The sequence below is a fragment of the Ranitomeya imitator genome, chromosome 3 (assembly GCF_032444005.1).
Source record: "Ranitomeya imitator isolate aRanImi1 chromosome 3, aRanImi1.pri, whole genome shotgun sequence".
NCBI classification, from domain to species: domain Eukaryota; kingdom Metazoa; phylum Chordata; class Amphibia; order Anura; family Dendrobatidae; genus Ranitomeya; species Ranitomeya imitator.
In genome coordinates this window covers 396303999-396326247 of record NC_091284.1, presented here as the reverse complement: position 1 = coordinate 396326247, position 22249 = coordinate 396303999, and the positions used below count along the sequence as shown (strand labels likewise).

At 45.4% G+C, this 22249-nt stretch overlaps 1 protein-coding gene across 1 annotated transcript in view; it reads left to right on the top strand.

Moving 5' to 3' along the window:
* PTP4A2 (protein tyrosine phosphatase 4A2) overlaps positions 1–4924 on the top strand; it is a 57023-nt gene extending 52099 nt beyond the window's left edge. The window contains exon 6 of the mRNA XM_069757011.1: positions 3049–4924. Within this exon, the coding sequence (XP_069613112.1) occupies positions 3049–3157 (109 nt within the window). The 3' untranslated portion in view covers positions 3158–4924. The remainder of the gene's footprint in view (positions 1–3048) is intronic.
* Positions 4925–22249: the final 17325 nt, after the last annotated feature.

The following is a 22249-nucleotide window of genomic DNA, read 5'->3' as shown; positions in this document are numbered from 1 at the left end:
CACACACGTACGTACACACACGTACGTACGTACACACACGTACGTACGTACACACACGTACGTACACACACACGTACGTACACACACACACACACACGTACGTACGTACACACACGTACGTACACACACACACACACGTACGTACACACACGTACGTACGTACACACACGTACGTACGTACACACACGTACGTACACACACACGTACGTACACACACACACACACACGTACGTACACACACACGTACGTACACACACACACACACGTACGTACACACACGTACGTACGTACACACACGTACGTACGTACACACACGTACGTACACACACACACACACGTACGTACGTACGTACACACACGTACGTACGTACACACACGTACGTACGTACACACACGTACGTACACACACACGTACGTACACACACACACACACACGTACGTACACACACACGTACGTACACACACACACACACACGTACGTACACACACACGTACGTACACACACACACGTACGTACGTACACACACGTACGTACGTACACACACGTACGTACGTACACACACGTACGTACACACACACACACACGTACGTACGTACGTACACACACGTACGTACGTACACACACGTACGTACACACACGTACGTACGTACACACACACACACACACACGCGTACGTACGTACACACACGTACGTACGTACACACACGTACGTACACACACGTACGTACACACACACACACACGTACGTACGTACGTACACACACGTACGTACGTACACACACGTACGTACACACACGTACGTACGTACACACACACACACACACACGTACGTACGTACACACACGTACGTACGTACACACACGTACGTACGTACACACACGTACGTACACACACACGTACGTACACACACACACGTACGTACGTACGTACGTACACACACGTACGTACGTACACACACGTACGTACGTACACACACGTACGTACACACACACGTACGTACGTACACACACGTACGTACACACACGTACGTACGTACACACACGTACGTACGTACACACACGTACGTACACACACACGTACGTACACACACACACACACGTACGTACGTACGTACACACACGTACGTACGTACACACACGTACGTACGTACACACACGTACGTACGTACACACACGTACGTACGTACACACACGTACGTACGTACACACACGTACGTACACACACGTACGTACACACACGTACGTACACACACGTACGTACGTACACGTACGTACGTACACACACGTACGTACGTACACACACGTACGTACGTACACACACGTACGTACGTACACACACGTACGTACGTACACACACGTACGTACGTACACACACGTACGTACGTACACACACGTACGTACACACACACGTACGTACACACACACACACACGTACGTACGTACGTACACACACGTACGTACGTACACACACGTACGTACACACACACGTACGTACACACACACACACACGTACGTACGTACGTACACACACGTACGTACGTACACACACGTACGTACACACACACGTACGTACACACACACACACGTACGTACGTACGTACACACACGTACGTACGTACACACACGTACGTACGTACACACACGTACGTACACACACGTACGTACACACACGTACGTACACACACGTACGTACGTACACACACGTACGTACACACACGTACGTACGTACACACACGTACGTACGTACACACACGTACGTACGTACACACACGTACGTACGTACACACACGTACGTACGTACACACACGTACGTACGTACACACACGTACGTACACACACGTACGTACACACACACGTACGTACACACACACACACACACGTACGTACGTACGTACACACACGTACGTACGTACACACACGTACGTACACACACGTACGTACGTACACACACGTACGTACACACACGTACGTACGTACACACACACACACACACACGTACGTACGTACACACACGTACGTACGTACACACACGTACGTACGTACACACACGTACGTACACACACGTACGTACGTACACACACACACACACACACACGTACGTACGTACACACACGTACGTACGTACACACACGTACGTACGTACACACACGTACGTACGTACACACACGTACGTACGTACACACACGTACGTACACACACGTACGTACGTACACACACGTACGTACACACACACACGTACGTACACACACACACGTACGTACACACACACACGTACGTACGTACGTACGTACACACGTACGTACGTACGTACGTACACACACGTACGTACGTACACACACGTACGTACACACACACACGTACGTACACACACACACGTACGTACACACACACACGTACGTACACACACACACGTACGTACACACACGTACGTACGTACACACACGTACGTACACACACACCATGGGAAGCACTGGTCTTTATCCAGCATCCCCACTGTTCACAATCCTCCTGCTTCCTTCACATAGATAATGTGTCCTACATCATCCACACAGTGTCCAAACCCCCCCAGTACTGTCATGCACATACCCCAGGAATGGCCAAAGGGGGCTCGGAAGTTGAGCACATGCGCGTTATAGTACTTTGTGCATGAACGCGATTGAGGGACACTGTGGATAATGTAGGAAGCATCATCCCCATGAAGCAAGTAGGAGGGAGATGACTGGGACTCAAAGAGGAGCTGGATCAAGAGCAGCAACTCTCCCCGGACCGCCCTGTATAGGGGTATAATAAAAGGTATATTTTGTGCTATGCAGGGCCTGGGGACTTACAACTCTCACTAGAATACTGTAAGAGGCCTTAAAGGTTGTGGCTGAAGATTAAATTGGGAAAACCTGGTGATGGGTTCCCTCTAATTATTAGTTTTCATACATGTTGGATAAGCCTTAGAATCTATTTGGCCCATGATTTATTTGCTGCTGTTTGTTGGAAACCATGTCTAAAAGTTGCTAAAGTTTTTTTTTTTTTTTTTTTCTTTTCCTATACCGCTAGGAAAAGAAGAGGAGCGTTTAACTCCAAACAGCTGCTTTATCTGGAGAAATACCGGCCCAAAATGCGCTTGCGATTCAAGGATGCCAATGGTCACTGTTGTATGCAATAAAGGTGAATGAAAACAACCAGGATGACCAGATTCTTGTGACCCTTCCCCGGCAATGGATCAAGATAAAAATAATGATGAAACATCAGCAGACTGGTCTCTCCTCCGTCCCATCAAATCCAAAAGTGCCACAATAGGCAACACAAAAATCAAAATAGTTTTCTATAAATATTTCTCTTCAAGCTTCATTTAGGAGGTGGACAGGGGAAAGAATATAGGTTCACACGCAATTAACCTTTAATGTAACTGGGGATAACTCTAGCGTTCAGGTGTCTCCTCCAATGTATCCTAGCTTAAGTATTAAACATTAAGGGGACACCAACTTGTATTTAAAGGACACGAGTGGAAGGTAACTACAGAGTACATGCAAAAACACCTGTATTTGGGGAGAGCAGGAGGATACTGGGGAAGTTGACTGGACCAAATGAATGTGACACTGACTTTCGTTCTTTTCCTTTGAACTCTTTATTGCTCAGGTGCAGATGGGTGAGCTCCTGTATATGTGGGTCATTGTTTTTAGCCAATTTTAGAAGCATTAGTCTGTCTACAGCAAATGATCCAAAGTAAGGGATGCAGGTGATGGAGATGAACATCAGTGCTGCTCAGGGCCCTTTACATCTCTCTGCTGCCACCACGGCTCTAATGATGCTTTGTTTGAACACTGCCTCTAGCCTTAAGCCAAATCCTTTGCTATCTGTGTTTTCTATGGCAGCTAATAGTCCAAATAACAACTAAAGTAACTCTTCTTCTTATCTTCCCTCTCCTGCAGCAGTTTCACAGTCCACTCAAAATGCCATTAATTAAAGGCTGATGCCAAAACATGGATGCATTTCTGACTTCTTTTTTTTCTTCTAAGAACTGCAACCATATTTTGCACTGTATCAATCCAAGCTCGTGCCTGAGACTTGACCTGATCGTCTGTGCATATATTCATATCCTGTCAAATTTTTTTTTAAAATTTTTTTTTCTTCCTTCCAGTCTTGGATTTGCCAGCTAATGTCTAGTAAGAAATGTATTTGTAGCCCGCCTTGTATAGCGCGCAGTCTGTTTTTGGGGCAACTGCTTTTTGTTATACTTTTTAGTGGAGTCACATTCAGATTACAGAGAAGGTAAAATTGCACAAGCTAAATCACTTTATTAGGACAGTTCTGGTTAGTGACAGAAAGCTGCTGTATTCCAGATCAGGAACGCAACCCTATGGCACTGCCTGAAATAACTGGGCTGTTGCGTACAGTAGACGGTGCAGAATTCGTGTGCCTCGGCCTCCTATCCCCAGTTCCTTAGTGAATACAAGATTGTATCCTATGTGCAAATACATGAATTTTAATGCTGCAGTGTATACTTTCACTGTTTTTAAAACCTTTATGGACTTGAAAGAAAACATTATTGCTGCTCAAAAATCTCAACGGAGTGATGCCTATTACTTATATCACAAGACGTCATGTGGTCGAGTCACAAGCTGACTACATATTTTGTACAATAACTATGCCCAATAAGAATTGTAACTACTTTTTCTCCCTTGTATATCAGACAACTGGGAAATTTGTGCCTAAAACCCCCTTTATTCCCACTTGTGAGGCAATGTGTCATGCAGGGGTCAATTAATAATTGTATGTCAAATGTAACGTAACTTTCCACACTCTGTTACCTGCTTCAAAGATACAGTGACTGAAGGAGGTGCCGGGACAGAGGTGATGAAGTGTAAATCATTGAGTGCTGGAAATGTCCTTGATGTCATGAAATATGATAAATAAAATTTTACACATTCTATGTTTTTAGTCTTTTTTTATTTTATTTATATTCACATGAACAACTTAAAGAACCAGGCATTGTGGTTATACACATTTAAACTGATTTAGTACATACTTTCAAATAAGAAATCTGTAGCCTGGTTTTTATAAAATAATCATTAGACATTTTGGTGGGTAGGGTCTTCGGCTCTGCCACAGCACCTCTTCTGTCTATCATGTTTGTTATTCAAATTCCATGTCGGCACCACTCTAGCTGCGGGCGACACTTAAGCAGATAGATCTCTCACTGAGCTTTAAAGCTTTAATAAAATGGCACCGGTAACTGCGCATACGCAAATTGATCTTCTGGCAGTCTTCGGGAAGATACGAGTGCATGTACAGATTGAGATCTCTGCTCAATGAAGGGCCGAAATTTCAATCTGCACATGCCAGACACTGGTGCCATTTTCCCAAAGACTGCCAGAAGGTCAATGTACTGAAATGTTGCCTGCAGTTGGAAAAGTGGACAGACTTTAAATAAGCAAGAAGGTGGGCAGCGGAGATACTATGGCAGAGGCGAAGACCCTACCCACTGTCTGTCCCCTATGCACATAGATAAAAACTTGTAATGATGATTTTATAAAAAATCAGGCAATGGATTTCTTTAAGTATGTACTAAATCAGTACACCAGCGCCATTATAGCAATGCCTTAGTAAGGTCTCAAGCATGCTACAGATAAATGAAAACATGGAGACCCTGTGGCTTTGTATCAGAGGTGTGTTCTCCAGTATGGTGTAAATAATGGACATACTTATATAGAATCTGTCATCACCATTATGCATGTTAACTTAAAGGAATGACAATGGAACTGTTATACAGATTCAATAGTTGCCTTCAGTGAGAATTCCACATCCTGATTGTTTAATCACCATTTGAAGTTTCGAGTTTCATAAGCTTTTGTGCAGTGGCGAGACGGTGGGTGGTGTTGCACATGAACCATCATGACACCATTTTTTTCCCTTCACCATGTCAGCACCATACGTGAGAGATGGCATCTGCCCCCAGGAACAGGAAACCTGCAGCAGAGATAAAAGGGGGTGGCGCCTCTCTCCTCAGTCCTACAGGGTCAATGTGAGCCCACAATGACAGCAGCATCTTCCAATCTAAAAGAACTGTCAGCGGTGAGGCAAGCACTTCTTCATGTAGGAGAAAAAATCCAGGGAAAACATGTGGTGCTGTTGTCAGACAACAGCACAACTATAACCTACATAAATTGGCAAGGGGGTACAAGATCAGCATCCCTTATGGCAGAGGCCAAAGAACTGTTCATATGGGCAGAAAACAACCTTCTTTCCCTAGCGGGAACATATTTGAAAGGGTCAGAATCTGGTAGTCGATTTCTTAAGCCGTCACATATTACATCAGGGAGAGTGGTCCCTTAACCAGGAAATATTTAAGAAAATCTGTGCCAGCTGGGGCACTCCAGAAATAGACTTGTTTGCCACAAAAGAAAATCGGAAGGTGAGAAAATTCTACTCCCTAAACCCAAAAGAATACCCTGAGGGAGTGGATGCACTTCTGCACCGAAGGAACTTTCGTCTAGCATATGCGTTTCCCCCGATACCATTAATCCCAACAATCCTCAAGAAAATCCGGGAAGACAAGGCACGAGTAATCCTTGTCGCACCTTTTTGGCCAAAAAGGGCATGGCTCACGAGGCTCAGACGCATGTCTATCTAGGACCCATGGATCCTTCTGGATACTCCGAACCTCCTACACCAGGGACCAGTACAACACACTCAAGTGCACAGGCTTCATCTCACCGCCTGGAACTTGATAGGGGGCTCCTACTAGCAAAGGGATTCTCGAACCCTTTGGTGACCACGTTGCTTGCCAGCAGGAAAAAGGTCACGTTAGACAAATACCAGAAAACTTGGCAGAAATTCCTGGAGTTCTCGGGGCGACAATTGTCTGAAACGAGCAAAGAAATTCTAGAATTTCTTCAAAAAGGGTTAGAAAGGGGGCTATCTACTAGCACCTTAAAAGTGCAAGTCTCCGCCCTTAGTGCATTGTTTGATCAGAAACTTGCTGACCACCCTTGGGTCTATAGGTTCATCCGGGCCTCCTTTGCAGCCAGACCCTCAAAATTACTACCTAAGGTGGCTCCCTGTGATTTAAATATAGTTTTAAATGCCCTATCCTTGCCCCCCTTTGAGCCTCTCTTCCATTTCAATAAAGTCCTTAATCCTAAAAATGGTCCTCCTGGTTGCCCTAACTTCAGCTCAACACACCTGCGAGCTGCAAGCTATTTCGGTAAACCCCTCATACACTACCTTTCAGGATGACAAAGTGATTATTAAAACTGATCCGGCCTTCCTTCCAAAGGTCAACTCAAAGTCCTCAGAGACCAGGAAATAATCTTGCCCTCATTTTGTCCTCAACCAAAATCCCAGGGAGAACAAACCTTCCATTGTCTTGATGTCAGACGCTGCCTCCTTCAATATATAGAAGCCACAGAAACTTGGCGTCAGTCATCAGCCCTTTTTGTCTCCTTCCAGGGGACAAACGAGAAAAAAGGCCTCAAACTATTGCACAGTGGTTGCGTGCGGCTATCTCACTTTCATATTCTACTTCTGGCCAAGTCCTCCCCCCCCCCTACTGGGTGTTACGGCTCACTCTACACGTGCTATTGCTACATCCTGGGCAGAAAGGGCAAATGCTTCCGTGGAACAGATTTGCAGAGCGGCAGTATGGTCTTCACTCTCCACCTTCTTCTGACATTATAGTCTAGACTTGGGTCTGTCAAACCTTTTCTTTTGGGAGGAAAGTGTTATCTGCTGTTGTCCCACCCTAGGAGTCTTTCTCTTTCTTCCTCTCGCGTACGGTGCTGTCATGGTGAAGGGGAAAAAATAACTGCTTACCTGTAATTTGATTTTCCAGAACCATGACAGCACCGCTTTAATTCCCACCCTATCTTGGTGATGGTTGTGTGATGCACACAAAAAAAATTATATAATATATAAATACAAAATGAATGTAACATACGTGTGTGTACTTAACAAGGCGGTCATCTTCCATACTCTGAAACAAACTGAGGAGAGAGGTGCCGTCCCCTTCTTTTATATCTGCTGCAGGTTTCCTGTTCCTGGGGGCAGATGCCATCTCTCTCGTACGGTACTGTCATGGTTCTGGAAAATCAAATTACTGGTAAGTAATTATCATTTTTTTGTTTACGACCGGCTGTGAAATCAACGCCAATGACTGCGGTAGCGCAAAATTTCAAACAGGCAGGTCACTGAAAAATCAGAGACCTGCCATAGAAACGCAAGTCAGGTGGAGGGTGTGGAGCAGAAGGAGAAGACTCTACTCACATCCTTGCCCTTATCTGCTGAAATCATTAGAAGAAAGCTTTAACTGCCGATTAAACAGTTGTATTCCCTCACTAAATGTATCAATTAAATCAGTATAACAGTGTCATTACCACCAGGTTTTTACTTCTTTATTGCTAAATCCTGCTGACAGGTTCTCTTTTATCAAAAGTTGCTTAGTTGCCCATAGCAGCCAGTGAAGAGATCTCAAGATTTTGATTGTCGTTTAGAACATAAATTATTGTTTTTTCTTTTTTTATTTTTTTTTTTTATATCTGGTTCATGTTAAATTATCCTTTTTGTGTAAATGTTACTAATTGATTAAAATCAACCACTTCCACACATTGGGCCTTTTAAAATCACAATACAATCTGTTGGTAGTACATGGGGATTCAAAAAGGATGGTGCAAAGTCATAGCCTAGAAATTCAGAATTTGGAACATAATGTAAATTTATGAACATGAAAAGATGCATTATCCAAGTATACACAACAAATGTCCTAAGTGATTAATATTGGCGATCTTGCACAGAACTGGACTACTGCTTACACAGGTGCCAGCATAAAATACTGGTTTACATATCCAATGTTAAGTGATGCATTGTCTTGGGGTCATTCACATAGTGTGGCTGTTGAGACCTTGATCTAGCACCCACAGAAAAGTTGCAGGGTGCTGGATCTGACAATCGTATAAATAAGGGAGACAAGATTCAGTATAACTTTTAGTTCAGTTATTTCATCCTCTGCTTTTTCTGGGATTCTTATACCATAGAAATCCATATTTTCCCGGATGTCCCTCCTGACCGCACCATCGAGATCGTTCTCCTCCTTACAGGGACAGGCAACACACGAGATGTTACAAGGCCCCTCCCCACCTCCCTCAGTGGTTTTCCCTGTCCCTGCATGGAGGGACGCACGAGAGAGAAACGCAGGAGCTTACCAGGATGGGCTCGGGGATCATACAGCATAGCCAATCCTCTCTGTCAAGAAGGGCTAAGGCTGGCACTCAAGTGGGGAGTCCCTCAGCCACAAGGACCAGTTGAGCTGTGCTCCTGGGTAGAGCCGCTTCCTCACGATGGGGGGGCTCTCGACTCCAATGCCGGCCGGCAGGGCAATGCTTCGTTGCGCGGTGGTGAAATCAGGCGCACTTCCAGTGATGTCAGGGAAGGCGCCGGGTTACGAGGTTGGCGTTCGTTCTAGGGTGGAACGCGGAAGTGACGTGAGAAAGGTAATAAGCCCGTTACCTGGCTTTCAGGAGGCACGGGGCGCTATAGAGGAATCGGCCATAGGTGACCAGGAATGTGGGGTAAGTGTGCTTTGCGCAGACCTATCCGCATTTACAAAGCCTGTGACTATCCCCTTTCTCTACAATGTATAGGATAAGGGGAACCCAGCTATGCTCCTACCTACGCCCAAACGATCTGGCACAGCTTTAGAAAAATCCAGATGGTGCCCTATATGCAATATAAAATTATCAGAGGCATATGGCAGAACGCTCTGTGACACCTGCACCACAAGAGTTGTGAGGGAAGAACAACCATCCCTATTGTCTGAGATGAGGTCTCTAATCCGTGAAGAAGTCCAGGCCTCTATATATCTAGCCTTACCTGTCCGCAACCTCCCAGTCCGGGTCCGAGAGCTTAGAGACCTTAATAGGAGATGGAACGAAGCTTGGTCGAGGAATCCCAGCTCACGGGTTCAGACCAGGAAGAAGGGGAAGTGGTGATGGAAAAATCCAGAACGGGGCAGGAGATACTTATTTGCCTAGGAGGATGCCGATGACCTAGTCTAGGCAATCAGAGATACGATGCAGGTGGAGGAGGTCCCAAAACCGCAGTCCAGACAGGTTGAGATGTTTGGGGGTCTTAGAGCTCAGAAGCAGCGTGTGTTTCCAGTGAATGACCATATCCGGGCTGTGGTCCGGGAGGATGCAGAGAAACGCTTGGTGATACCATGGGACTTTAAAAATCATTTGCCATTTGATCCTGAGGACATTAAGATCTAGGTGGAGGTTCCAAAAATAGATGTACAGGTCGCTAGGAAGGCATCTATTCCCTTTGAGGACTCGTCAAGGCTAAAGGACCCTATGGACAGGAAGGCGGATAACCTCCTGAAACGGGCTTGGAAGACATTCGCAGCTTTAATCAAAACCATTATAGCCGCCACTTCAGTTGCCAGGTCTATGTTTCTATGGATGGGGCAACTGGAAGAGCACGTGAATAACAAAACTTCTAGGGAAGATATTATAGCCTCACTGATGAAGTCTGCTACAGCCTTTTTGGCAGATACTTCTGCTGAATCTGTAAGGTTTCTCAGCTAGGAATAGCTCTTTGTCTAATGTGGCCCATAGAGCTATCTGGATGAAAACCTGGTCGGGGGAAAACGCCTCTAAAAATAAGTTATGCTCTATTCCCTTCTCGGGGTTAAGGGTGTTCGGGCTGGCATTAGACGACATCTTAGATAAAGCATCGGACAAAAAGAAAGAGTTTCCCGAAGATAGGTTTAGAAAGACCCAGTCCTTTCGCAGGCCAGGGCCGTCTCTGAGACATTCCAATTACAGGCCAAGGGAAGTCCCGTAGAGGAACATACCACAAAGGAGGGAAGAGTAAGGGATCCCTATTTGGGTCATGTTCGCGATCAAGGAGGCAATGACGCCATCCTGGCCAAGGGGTGACTCAGGCAGTTTGTGGCAAGTTGGCATCACATTACCCAGGTTCTGATACACCCAGCGTCCCAAAAAATGTTTGATTTGTAAAGATCCAGAATCAAACCTGCCACTTTCAGTTTCAGTGCCTTCCATTTGGCCTAGCATTGGTTCCCCAGGTATTACCAAATTGGTGTCTGAGATGGTAGCCTACTTAAGGAACAAAGGGATGATCGTGGTGCCATACTTAGACGATTTCCTCCTGGTGGCAAATTCGGTGGAAGAACTCCGACTTCACAGAGACAAGACCGTATGCACAATATAGAATACCTGGGATGGATCCTCAACCGGCAGAAGTCGGACCTGGTGCCGGAAAATAGGAAGATTTTCCTAGGAGTACTATTGGATGCCAGATGCAAAACCTCCTTCCTACCGGAGGAAAAGCAGGAAACTGCGAAACAGAATCCGAGAGTTCATGAGAAATCAGACCTCAATCAGGCCGGCAATGAAGATTCTAGGCCTCCTGACAGCTTGCATCCCCTGTGTCCTGTGGATCCAGTTCCACTCGAGAGCCTTGCAGAGGGAAGTCCTGTCCGTCTGGAACCGGCGCCAGTCATCACTCGACAGATGAATGTCCTAATCCCTGGCAGTGAGAAGATCACTACTTCAGTTAAGCATTCTTTGGGTCTCCTCACCGTGCGTGGTGATCACTACGGACCCAAGCAAGAGGGGTTGGGGAGCCCACTTGGAGGGAAGGATTCTTCAGGGCAGATGACCATCAGGAGATCTCCTGAGCAGAGAAAACGGTCCTTTCGGTGGCGGCGGTTCATCTTGAGGGATCCCAAAATTTAGTGGTGGATTACTTGAGCAGACAAAAGGTCTGGGTGACGGAATGGGAGCTAAACGAGGTTTTCCAGTACTTGTGTCATCTCTGGGGTACACCTCAATTAGACCTATTCGCGCCCAGGAAAAACACAAAGGTCTCGAGATTTTACTCTCTAAATCCAATGGATAATCCAGAAGCCATCGATGCTTTGAGCCAGAAGTGGGACAGGTCTCTATCTTATGCCTTTCCCCTGATGGCGCTTATTCCAGGAGTTCTCAGGAAAATCCAAGAGGATCAGGCGAAGGTACTTCTGATTGCCCCCTATTGGCTAAAGAGAAGTTGGTTCCCACTGCTAAGAGCCATGCTGAAGATGGTGATGCTTCTCCAGAAGAAAGATCTAATCCACCAGGGTCCAGTCTTCCATCAGAACCCAGGAAGACTTCATCTGTCAGCTTGGATCCTGAGCTGGACATCCTGAGAGCTCGGGTTATCGGACCATGTTATTACCATGATTCAGGCTAGTAGGAAGCTGATCGCATCTGCAATACACAACAAAATCTAAAAAAGGTTGTGTTTAGAAGGTGGCAGGTCTGATGTTCTGGGCAAGCCCAATATTCCAAGGGTCCTAGACTTCCTCCAGGCGGGTTTTAATAAGGGGCTTAGGGGGTCAGGTTTTTGAAATGTATTCTCTAGCCTTCTGATCGTGTACTCCGCCTCCTAGCTTCAGGTGTTTTAATTACAGCAGGTCCAATACCCCTCCACAGAGAGAGAGAATTTTAGTCTAAGAAGAGGTTTCACATGCACCCATTCAGATGGAGACGTTTATTCTCGGCGAGGTAAGGCAAGCGTAGGACCTGGTATAAGAGAGATGCCGTTAAAGACGCTACCAGGTACACATAAAATTGGCCATTTTTATGCGCTATAAGCTCTCATTTTTCATATTTCTAGTGCAGTAATGCAGTTCAAATTTCGTGTTTTCAAGTTTGCATGTTTTAGCGCTGCAGTGTGCTGCCTTATTTACTTAACTATATACGAGTTGGCGACTCTAGGTTCAGCATCTGTTCACACTGAGTATGTTTGGATGTGCAGGTCAGGTTTTTGAAATTAATAAGGGGCTCAGACATAGCACCCAAAAAGTCCAGGTACCGGCATTAAGTATATTCTTTGACTATTCATTGACCACTCACCCGTGTGTAGCTAGGTTTGTCAGGGCAATTCACAGGTTGGGACCTACTATAAGGCGGTCGGTGCACCCCTGGGATTTGAATCTGGTCCTTAAAGCCCTCTGTAAAGATCCTTACATACCCGGGAAGAAGATGTCCATCTCATATCGGACCATCAAAACGGCATTTTTAGTGGCTATTACTACCGCGAAGAGGTACCACAGTATGGCTACCACAGTATCTTGCAGCGGCATGCTATTCCGTTTAGTTGGACCATCATTTATTTTTCAACAGGACAATGACCCCAAACACACCTCCAGGCTGTGTAAGGGCCATTTGACCAAGAAGGAGAGTGATGGGTTGCTACGCCAGATGACCTGGCCTCCACAGTCACCAGACCTGAACCCAATCAAGATGGTTTGGGGTGAGCTGGACCGCAGAGTGAAGGCAAAAGGGCCAACAAGTGCTAAGCATCTCTGGGAACTCCTTCAAGATTGTAAGAAGACCTCTTGAAGCTCATCAAGAGAATGCCAAGAGTGTGCAAAGCAGTCATCAAAGCAAAAGGTTGCTATTTTGAAGAACCTAGAATATAAGACACAATTTCAGTTGTTTCACACTTTTTTAAGTATAGAATTCCACATGTGTTAATTCATAGTTTTGATGCCTTCAGTGTGAATGCACAATTTTCATAGTCATGAAAATACAGAAAAATCTTTAAATGAGGTGTGTCCAAACTTTTGGTCTGTACTGTACGAGGGGCGATCCAAAAGTAATGATAATCGGTTATTTCTATTGCACACAGAAATTAAAATAAAATGTTTTCTTCTCTCTTAGGTACCCACTAGTCCAGGAAAAAAAAATCACTTAAATAGACCACGATTCCCGGGAGCTACATTCATTTGAATATGAACTGCTGAGGAGTGAACATCAAAATGGAAAAAAACGAGCTCAGAGCTGTCATCAAATACCTCTGCTTGAAAAAAATGACTACCAAGGACATACACAGTGACTTGGTGGAAACATTGGGGGACTCTTCTCCTCCATATTCCACAGTTGCATGCTGGGCCAAGGAATTTAAGCTGGGAAGAACATCGACGGAAGATGAACATCGTCAAGGACGCCCATCCACGTCCCTCAATGAAGAAAACGTGAAAAAAGTTGAAGAAGTTGTATTGGCAGATCGAAGAGTGACTATCAGGCATGTAGCTGTGTAGCTGAGGTCCCAGGGATCTCATATGGCAGTATTCAAAGAATCCTTGCAAAAGAATTGCATATGAGAAAGGTCTCCGCGCGTTGGGTGCCAAAAATGTTAACCAACGAGCAAAAGAAGAAACAAGTTGACATTTCAATAGCAAATCTCGAAAAGTTCCAAGCAGACAAGGAAAATTTTTTGTCACGTTTTTTTGACCATGGACAAGACCTTGATCCACCGCTTTGATCCCGAAACTAAACAACAATCGATGATGTGGAAACGAGCCGATGAACCAACGCCGAAGAAAGTGTCAAGCTCAGCAGGGAAGGTTATGGCGTCCGTTTTTTGGGACGATGAAGGAATTATTATGGTGGACTATTTGGAGAAGGGAGCCACTATTACGGGCTCCTACTACGCAGAACAAATAAGAAAATTGTGGGAGGCTATCAAGGAGAAAAGGCGCGGCAAACTGCGGGCTGGAGTGCTGTTTCACCAAGATAACACGCCGGCTCACAAAGCTGCAGTTGCCATGGCTACCATTCAAGAAGCGGGCTTTGAACTGGTGGAACACCCCCCCTATTGGCCAGATCTAGCCCCCAGTGACTTCTTTCTCTTTCCTCGACTCAAGGAACACCTCCGGGGCAAGAAATTTGATGACAATAGCGACGTGATAACCGCTGTTGGGGATTTTTTTGAGGGTCAAGATAAAGAATTTTTTTCTAAGGGAATTCTAAGTTTAGAAAAGAGATGGACTAAATGTATAGACTTGATGGGAGACTAAGTCAAAATTTTTTTTTATTTTTTTACAATATTCATTGTGTTTAGTATTGATTATCATTACTTTTGGATCGCCCCTCGTATATCCCCAATAATCTGCCTCCGGAGCTTATTTTACATGAAAGATGTTACCAGTGAGACATGACTGACAGTCTAAAGTCTTCTGGTCTTGCTGCAGAGAAGTGTGTGATTACAACCAATACAGCGCAACATTACAAACACATCTGCATAGTTAATCGGATTCCATTTCAGACAGCTGATGTGTGGGTGTTGAGTGGGCAGTACAGCTGAGCTGACCACACTGAGAAAAGAGATGCAGCCTCAAATGTGTTAGTACAGCAAACAAACGGTCTCATTACAGTGTTAATTATAATCAGGTACAACTTTGCGGCAGAGCTGCCAGCATTGAGAGGACAAAGTTCAGTTCTGCTGTACTGTTATAATTGCGCTCACCTCTGCTGCAAGATCAGGTGAGCAGACAGTCATTACTTGTCTCACATTGGTAACATCCCCTTTCATTTAAAATTAAGCTCTGGAGGCAAATTCTCAGTGATCTGTGTTCTACACATAATTCTAAACAGTTCATTTACATGTTAAGAAAAATGTGGCTTTCTCAGGAATAAAACATCAGATCGCAGATATAAAGCTATAGTTTTATTCAGCTTCCTATGACCTACATGCCCATTTTGATCATACTGACAGATTCTCTTCAACCACTTTGCAACCTTTGACATATCTATACGTCATGGTCGGCTACTACTTGCCGACCTTTGTCACATGGATAAGTCATAGCTTTAATGCAGCACTGCAGTCGCGGTAATCACATTAAAGCGCCGCTGCCATCTAGAAGGAGAGCACATGGAGACTTTGTCCCGGTGTGGCTGACACCCCTGTAACTTAGATCGTTGTGATTGGCTGTTCAATTCTGAACAGCTAATAAGATCGCCTGAAACACTGATGTCTAGCCTATGATTGGTGCTGTAAGAGCACCTATCATAAGCTGGAGCCTAGCAACGCCAGGATCACCAGGGCCAGCTGATTGGTGCGATCGATGATGACATTGAGGCATCATTAATGCGCACTGTCCTCCCCGAGAAGCCCCCAACTTTGACTTTTCAAAGTTCAGCCGGTCATTGATCACTTCAGCAACAGGACTGCTGATGTGTGCATGCTTCAAAGGGACATCTACGTGGATGAGTTTCTAATCCATTTCAAGATGAGGCTCAAATTCCAGCAATACCTGCCTAATAAGAGGGACAGGTATGGAATTAAGCTCTACAAACTGGGTGAGAGTACATCGGGGTACACTCACAAGTTCAGGATATATGAAGGGAAGGACTCCTGGATTGAATGCCCCCCTGTCCTGGGAGCTAGTGGAAAAATTTTGTGGGACTTGGTGCACCCACTGCTGGATCAACGTTATCACCTTTACTTAACCCCTTCAAGACCCAGCCTATTTTGACCTTAAAGACCTTGCCGTTTTTTGCAATTCTGACCAGTGTCCCTTTATGAGGTAATAACTCAGGAACGCTTCAACGGATCCTAGCGGTTCTGAGATTTTTTTCGTGACATATTGGGCTTCATGTTAGTGGTAAATTTAGGTCAATAAATTCTGCGTTTATTTGTGATAAACACGGAAATTTGGCGAAAATTTTGAAAATTTCGCAATTTTCACATTTTGAATTTTTATTCTGTTAAACCAGAGAGATATGTGACACAAAATAGTTAATAAATAACATTTCCCACATGTTTACTTTACATCAGCACAATTTTGGAAACAAAATTTTTTTTTGTTAGGAAGTTATAAGGGTTAAAATTCGACCAGCGATTTGTCATTTTTACAACGAAATTTACAAAACCATTTTTTTTAGGGACCACCTCACATTTGAAGTCAGTTTGAGGGGTCTATATGGCTGAAAATACCCAAAAGTGACACCATTCTAAAAACTGCACCCCTCAAGGTACTCAAAACCACATTCAAGAAGTTTATTAACCCTTCAGGTGCTTCACAGCAGCAGAAGCAACATGGAAGGAAAAAATGAACATTTAACTTTTTAGTCACAAAAATTATCTTTTAGCAACAATTTTTTTATTTTCCCAATGGTAAAAGGAGAAACTGAACCATGAAAGTTGTTGTCCAATTTGTCCTGAGTACGCTGATACCTCATATGTGGGGGTAAACCACTGTTTTGGCGCATGGCAGGGCTTGGAAGGGAAGGAGCGCCATTTGACTTTTTGAATCAAAAATTGGCTCCACTCTTTAGCGGACACCATGTCACGTTTGGAGAGCCCCCGTGTGCCTAAAAATTGGAGCTCCCCCACAAGTGACCCCATTTTGGAAACTAGACGCCCCAAGGAACTTATCTAGATGCATAGTGAGCACTTTGAACCCCCAGGTGCTTCACAAATTGATCCGTAAAAATGAAAAAGTACTTTTTTTTCACAAAAAAATTCTTTTAGCCTCAATTTTTTCATTTTCACGTGGGCAACAGGATAAAATGGATCCTAAAATGAGTTGGGCAATTTCTCCTGAGTACACCAATACCTCACATGTGGAGGTAAACCACTGTTTGGGCACATGGTAAGGCTCGGAAGGGAAGGAGCGCCATTTGACTTTTTGAATGAAAAATTATTTCCATCGTTAGCGGACACCATGTCGCGTTTGGATAGCTCCTGTGTGCCTAAACATTGGCGCTCCCCCACAAGTGACCCCATTTTGGAAACTAGACCCCCCAAGGAACTAATTTAGATGCCTAGTGAGCACTTTAAACCCTCAGGTGCTTCACAAATTGATCTGTAAAAATGAAAAAGTAATTTTTTTTCACAAAAAAATTCTTTTCGCCTCAATTTTTTCATTTTCACATGGGCAGTAGGATAAAATGGATCATAAAATTTGTTGGGCAATTTCTCCCGAGTACGCCGATACCTCATATGTGGGGGTAAACCACTGTTTGGGCACTCGGCAGGGCTCGGAAGAGAAGGCGCGCCATTTGACTTTTTGAATGGAAAATTAGCTCCAATTGTTAGCGGACACCATGTCGCGTTTGGAGAGCCCCTGTGTGCCTAAACATTGGAGCTCCCGCACAAGTGACCCCATTTTGGAAACTAGACCCCCCAAGGAACTTATCTAGATGCATATTGAGCACTTTAAACCCCCAGGTGCTTCACAGAAGTTTATAACGCAGAGCCATGAAAATAAAAAATAATTTTTCTTTCCTCAAAAATGATTTTTTAGCCTGGAATTTCCTATTTTGCCAAGGATAATAGGAGAAATTGGACCCCAAATATTGTTGTCCAGTTTGTCCTGAGTACGCTGATACCCCATATGTGGGGGTAAACCACTGTTTGGGCGCACGGCAGGGCTCGGAAGGAATGGCACGCCATTTGGCTTTTTAAATGGAAAATTAGCTCCAATCATTAGCGGACACCATGTCACGTTTGGAGAGCCCCTGTGTGCCTAAACATTGGAGATCCCCCAGAAATGACACCATTTTAGAAACTAGACCCCCAAAGGAACTAATCTAGATGTGTGGTGAGGACTTTGAACCCCCAAGTGCTTCACAGAAGTTTATAACGCAGAGCCATGAAAATAAAATAAAAAATTATTTTCTCAAAAATGATCTTTTAGCCTGCAATTTTTTATTTTCCCAAGGGTAACAGGAGAAATTTGACCCCAAAAGTTGTTTTCCAGTTTCTCCTGAGTACGCTGATACCCCATATGTGGGGGTAAATCACTGTTTGGGCACATGCCGGGGCTCGGAAGTGAAGTAGTGACGTTTTGAAATGCAGACTTTGATGGAATGCTCTGTGGGCGTCACGTTGCGTTTGCAGAGCCCCTGATGTGGCTTAACAGTAGAAACCCCCCACAAGTGACCCCATTTTGGAAACTAGACCCCCAAAGGAACTTATCTAGATGTGTGGTGAGCACTTTGAACCCCCAAGTGCTTCATAGAAGTTTATAATGCAGAGCCGTGAAAATAATAAATACGTTTTCTTTCCTCAAAAATAATTATTTAGCCCAGAATTTTTTAATTTTCCCAAGGGTAACAGGAGAAATTTGACCCCAATATTTGTTGTCCAGTTTCTCCTGAGTACGGTGATACCCCATATGTGGGGGTAAACTACTGTTTGGGCACATGCCGGGGCTTGGAATTGAAGTAGTGACGTTTTGAAATGCAGACTTTGATGGAATGCTCTGCGGGCGTCACGTTGCGTTTGCAGAGCCCCTGATGTGCCTAAACAGTAGAAACCCCCCACAAGTGACCCCATTTTGGAAACTAGACCCTGAAAGGAACTTATCTAGATGTGTGATGAGCACTTTGAACCCCCAAGTGCTTCATAGAAGTTTATAATGCAGAGCCGTGAAAATAATAAATACGTTTTCTTTCCTCAAAAATAATTATTTAGCCCAGAATATTTTATTTTCCCAAGGGTTACAGGAGAAATTGGACCCCAAAAGTTGTTGTCCAGTTTCTCCTGAGTACGCTGATACCCCATATGTGGGGGTAAACCACTGTTTGGGCACACGTCGGGGCTCAGAAGGGAAGTAGTCACTTTTGAAATGCAGACTTTGATGGAATGGTCTGCGGGTGTCACGTTGCGTTTGCAGAGCCCCTGGTGTGCCTAAACAGTAGAAACCCCCCACAAGTGACCCCATTTTAGAAACTAGACCCCCCAAGGAACTTATCTAGATATGTGGTGAGCACTTTGAACCTCCAAGTGCTTCACAGACGTTTACAACGCAGAGCCGTGAAAATAAAAAATCATTTTTCTTTCCTCAAAAATTATGTTTTAGCAAGCATTTTTTTATTTTCACAAGGGTAACAGGAGAAATTGGACCCCAGTAATTGTTGCGCAGTTTGTCCTGAGTATGCTGGTACCCCATATGTGGGGGTAAACCACTGTTTGGGCACACGTCAGGGCTCGGAAGTGAGGGAGCACCATTTGACTTTTTGAATACGAGATTGGCTGGAATCAATGGTGGCGCCATGTTGCGTTTGGAGACCCCTGATGTGCCTAAACAGTGGTAACCCCTCAATTCTACCTCCAACACTAACCCCAACACACCCCTAACCCTAATCCCAACTGTAGCCATAACCCTAATCACAACCCTAACCCCAACACACCCCTAACCACAACACTAACCCCAACACACCCCTAACCCTAACCACAACCCTAATTCCAACCCTAACCCTAAGGCTATGTGCCCACGTTGCGGATTCGTGTGAGATATTTCCGCACCATTTTTGAAAAATCTGCGGGTAAAAGGCACTGCGTTTTACCTGCGGATTTTCCGCGGATTTCCAGTGTTTTTTGTGCGGATTTCACCTGCGGATTCCTATTGAGGAACAGGTGTAAAACGCTGCGGAATCCGCACAAAGAATTGACATGCTGCGGAAAATACAACGCAGCGTTCCCGCGCGGTATTTTCCGCACCATGGGCACAGCGGATTTGGTTTTTCATATGTTTACATGGTACTGTAAACCTGATGGAACACTGCTGCGAATCCGCAGCCAAATCCGCACCGTGTGCACATAGCCTAATTCTAAAGGTATGTGCACACGCTGCGGAAAACGCTGCGGATCCGCAGCAGTTTCCCATGAGTGTACAGTTCAATGTAAACCTACGGGAAACAAAAATCGCTGTACACATGCTGCGGAAAAACTGCACGGAAACGCAGCGGTTTACATTCCGCAGCATGTCACTTCTTTGTGCGGATTCCGCAGCGGTTTTACAACTGCTCCAATAGAAAATCGCAATTGTAAAACCGCAGTGAAATGCGCAGAAAAAAACGCGGTAAATCCGCCATAAATCCGCAGCGGTTTAGCACTGCGGATTTATCAAATCCGCAGCGGAAAAATCCGCAGAGGACCAGAATACGTGTGCACATTCCTAACCCTAACCCTAACCCTAGCCCTAACCCTAACCCTAACCCTAACCCTACCCCTAACCCTACCCCTACCCCTAACCCTAACCCTACCCCTAACCCTACCCCTAACCCTAACCCTACCCCTACCCCTAACCCTAACCCTATTCTAACATTAGTGGGAAAAAAAAAATTTCTTTATTTTTTTATTGTCCCTACCTATGGGGGTGACAAAGGGGGGGGGTCATTTATTATTTTTTTTATTTTGATCACTGAGATAGATTATATCTCAGTGATCAAAATGCACTTTGGAACGAATCTGCCGGCCGGCAGATTCGGCGGGCGCACTGCGCATGCGCCCGCCATTTTGGAAGATGGCGGCGCCCGGGAGAAGACGGACGGGACCCCGGCTGGATCGGTAAGTATGATAGGGTGGGGGGGGACCACGGGGGGGGGATCGGAGCACGGGGGGGGGAATCGGAGCGCGGGAGGGGTGGAACGGAGCGCGGGGGGCGTGGAACGGAGCACGGGGGGGCTGGAACGGAGCACGGGGGGGTGGAACGGAGCACGGGGGGGGGTGGATCGGAGTGCAGGGGGGGTGATTGGAGCACGGGGGGGTGATTGGAGCACGGGGCGAGCGGACACGAGCACGGGGGGGAGCGGAGCACAGGGCGGAGGGGAGCCGGAGCAGTGTACCGGCCAGATCGGGGGGGTGGGGGGGCGATCGGAGGGGTGGGGTGGGGGCACACTAGTATTTCCAGCCATGGCCGATGATATTTCAGCATCGGCCATGGCTGGATTGTAATATTTCACCCGTTATAATGGGTGAAATATTACAAATCGCTCTGATTGGCAGTTTCACTTTCAACAGCCAATCAGAGCGATCGTAGCCACGAGGGGGTGAAGCCACCCCCCCTGGGCTAAACTACCACTCCCCCTGTCCCTGCAGATCGGGTGAAATGGGAGTTAACCCTTTCACCCGGCCTGCAGGGACGCGATCTTTCCATGACGCCGCATAGGCGTCATGGGTCGGAATGGCACCGACTTTCATGACGCCTACGTGGCGTCATGGGTCGGGAAGGGGTTAACTTTTATACTAGCGTCCCTCTCTGCACAAGCTACCACACAGTCTGCAGTGCTGTCCTAACAAAAAAAAAAATCATAGGCCTCCATAAGTGGACAGCTGCTCAGAACGGATGAGAGCAGAGCCCAATGTAGTGACAAACAGGGCTGTGGAGTTGGTAAGCCAAACCACAGACTCCAACGCCTCAGTTTCCCTGACTTCACTATTCCGACTCCCCAGCACTGTCTCACTACTGAGCATATACATAAAGTGCAGCACAAATTCATCTTGCTAAAATCGGAGATCCTTAGATCAGGAACAGAACAGACATTTATAGGACATTTCATAACTTTCCCAAATTCTCATGAAAACATTTACTGCACATCCTGCACTGAAGTACTGATCCCAATGTATTATGTATTTTCAGAGTCTGTCCATTTTATCACGACTAACACTCCGACTCCAT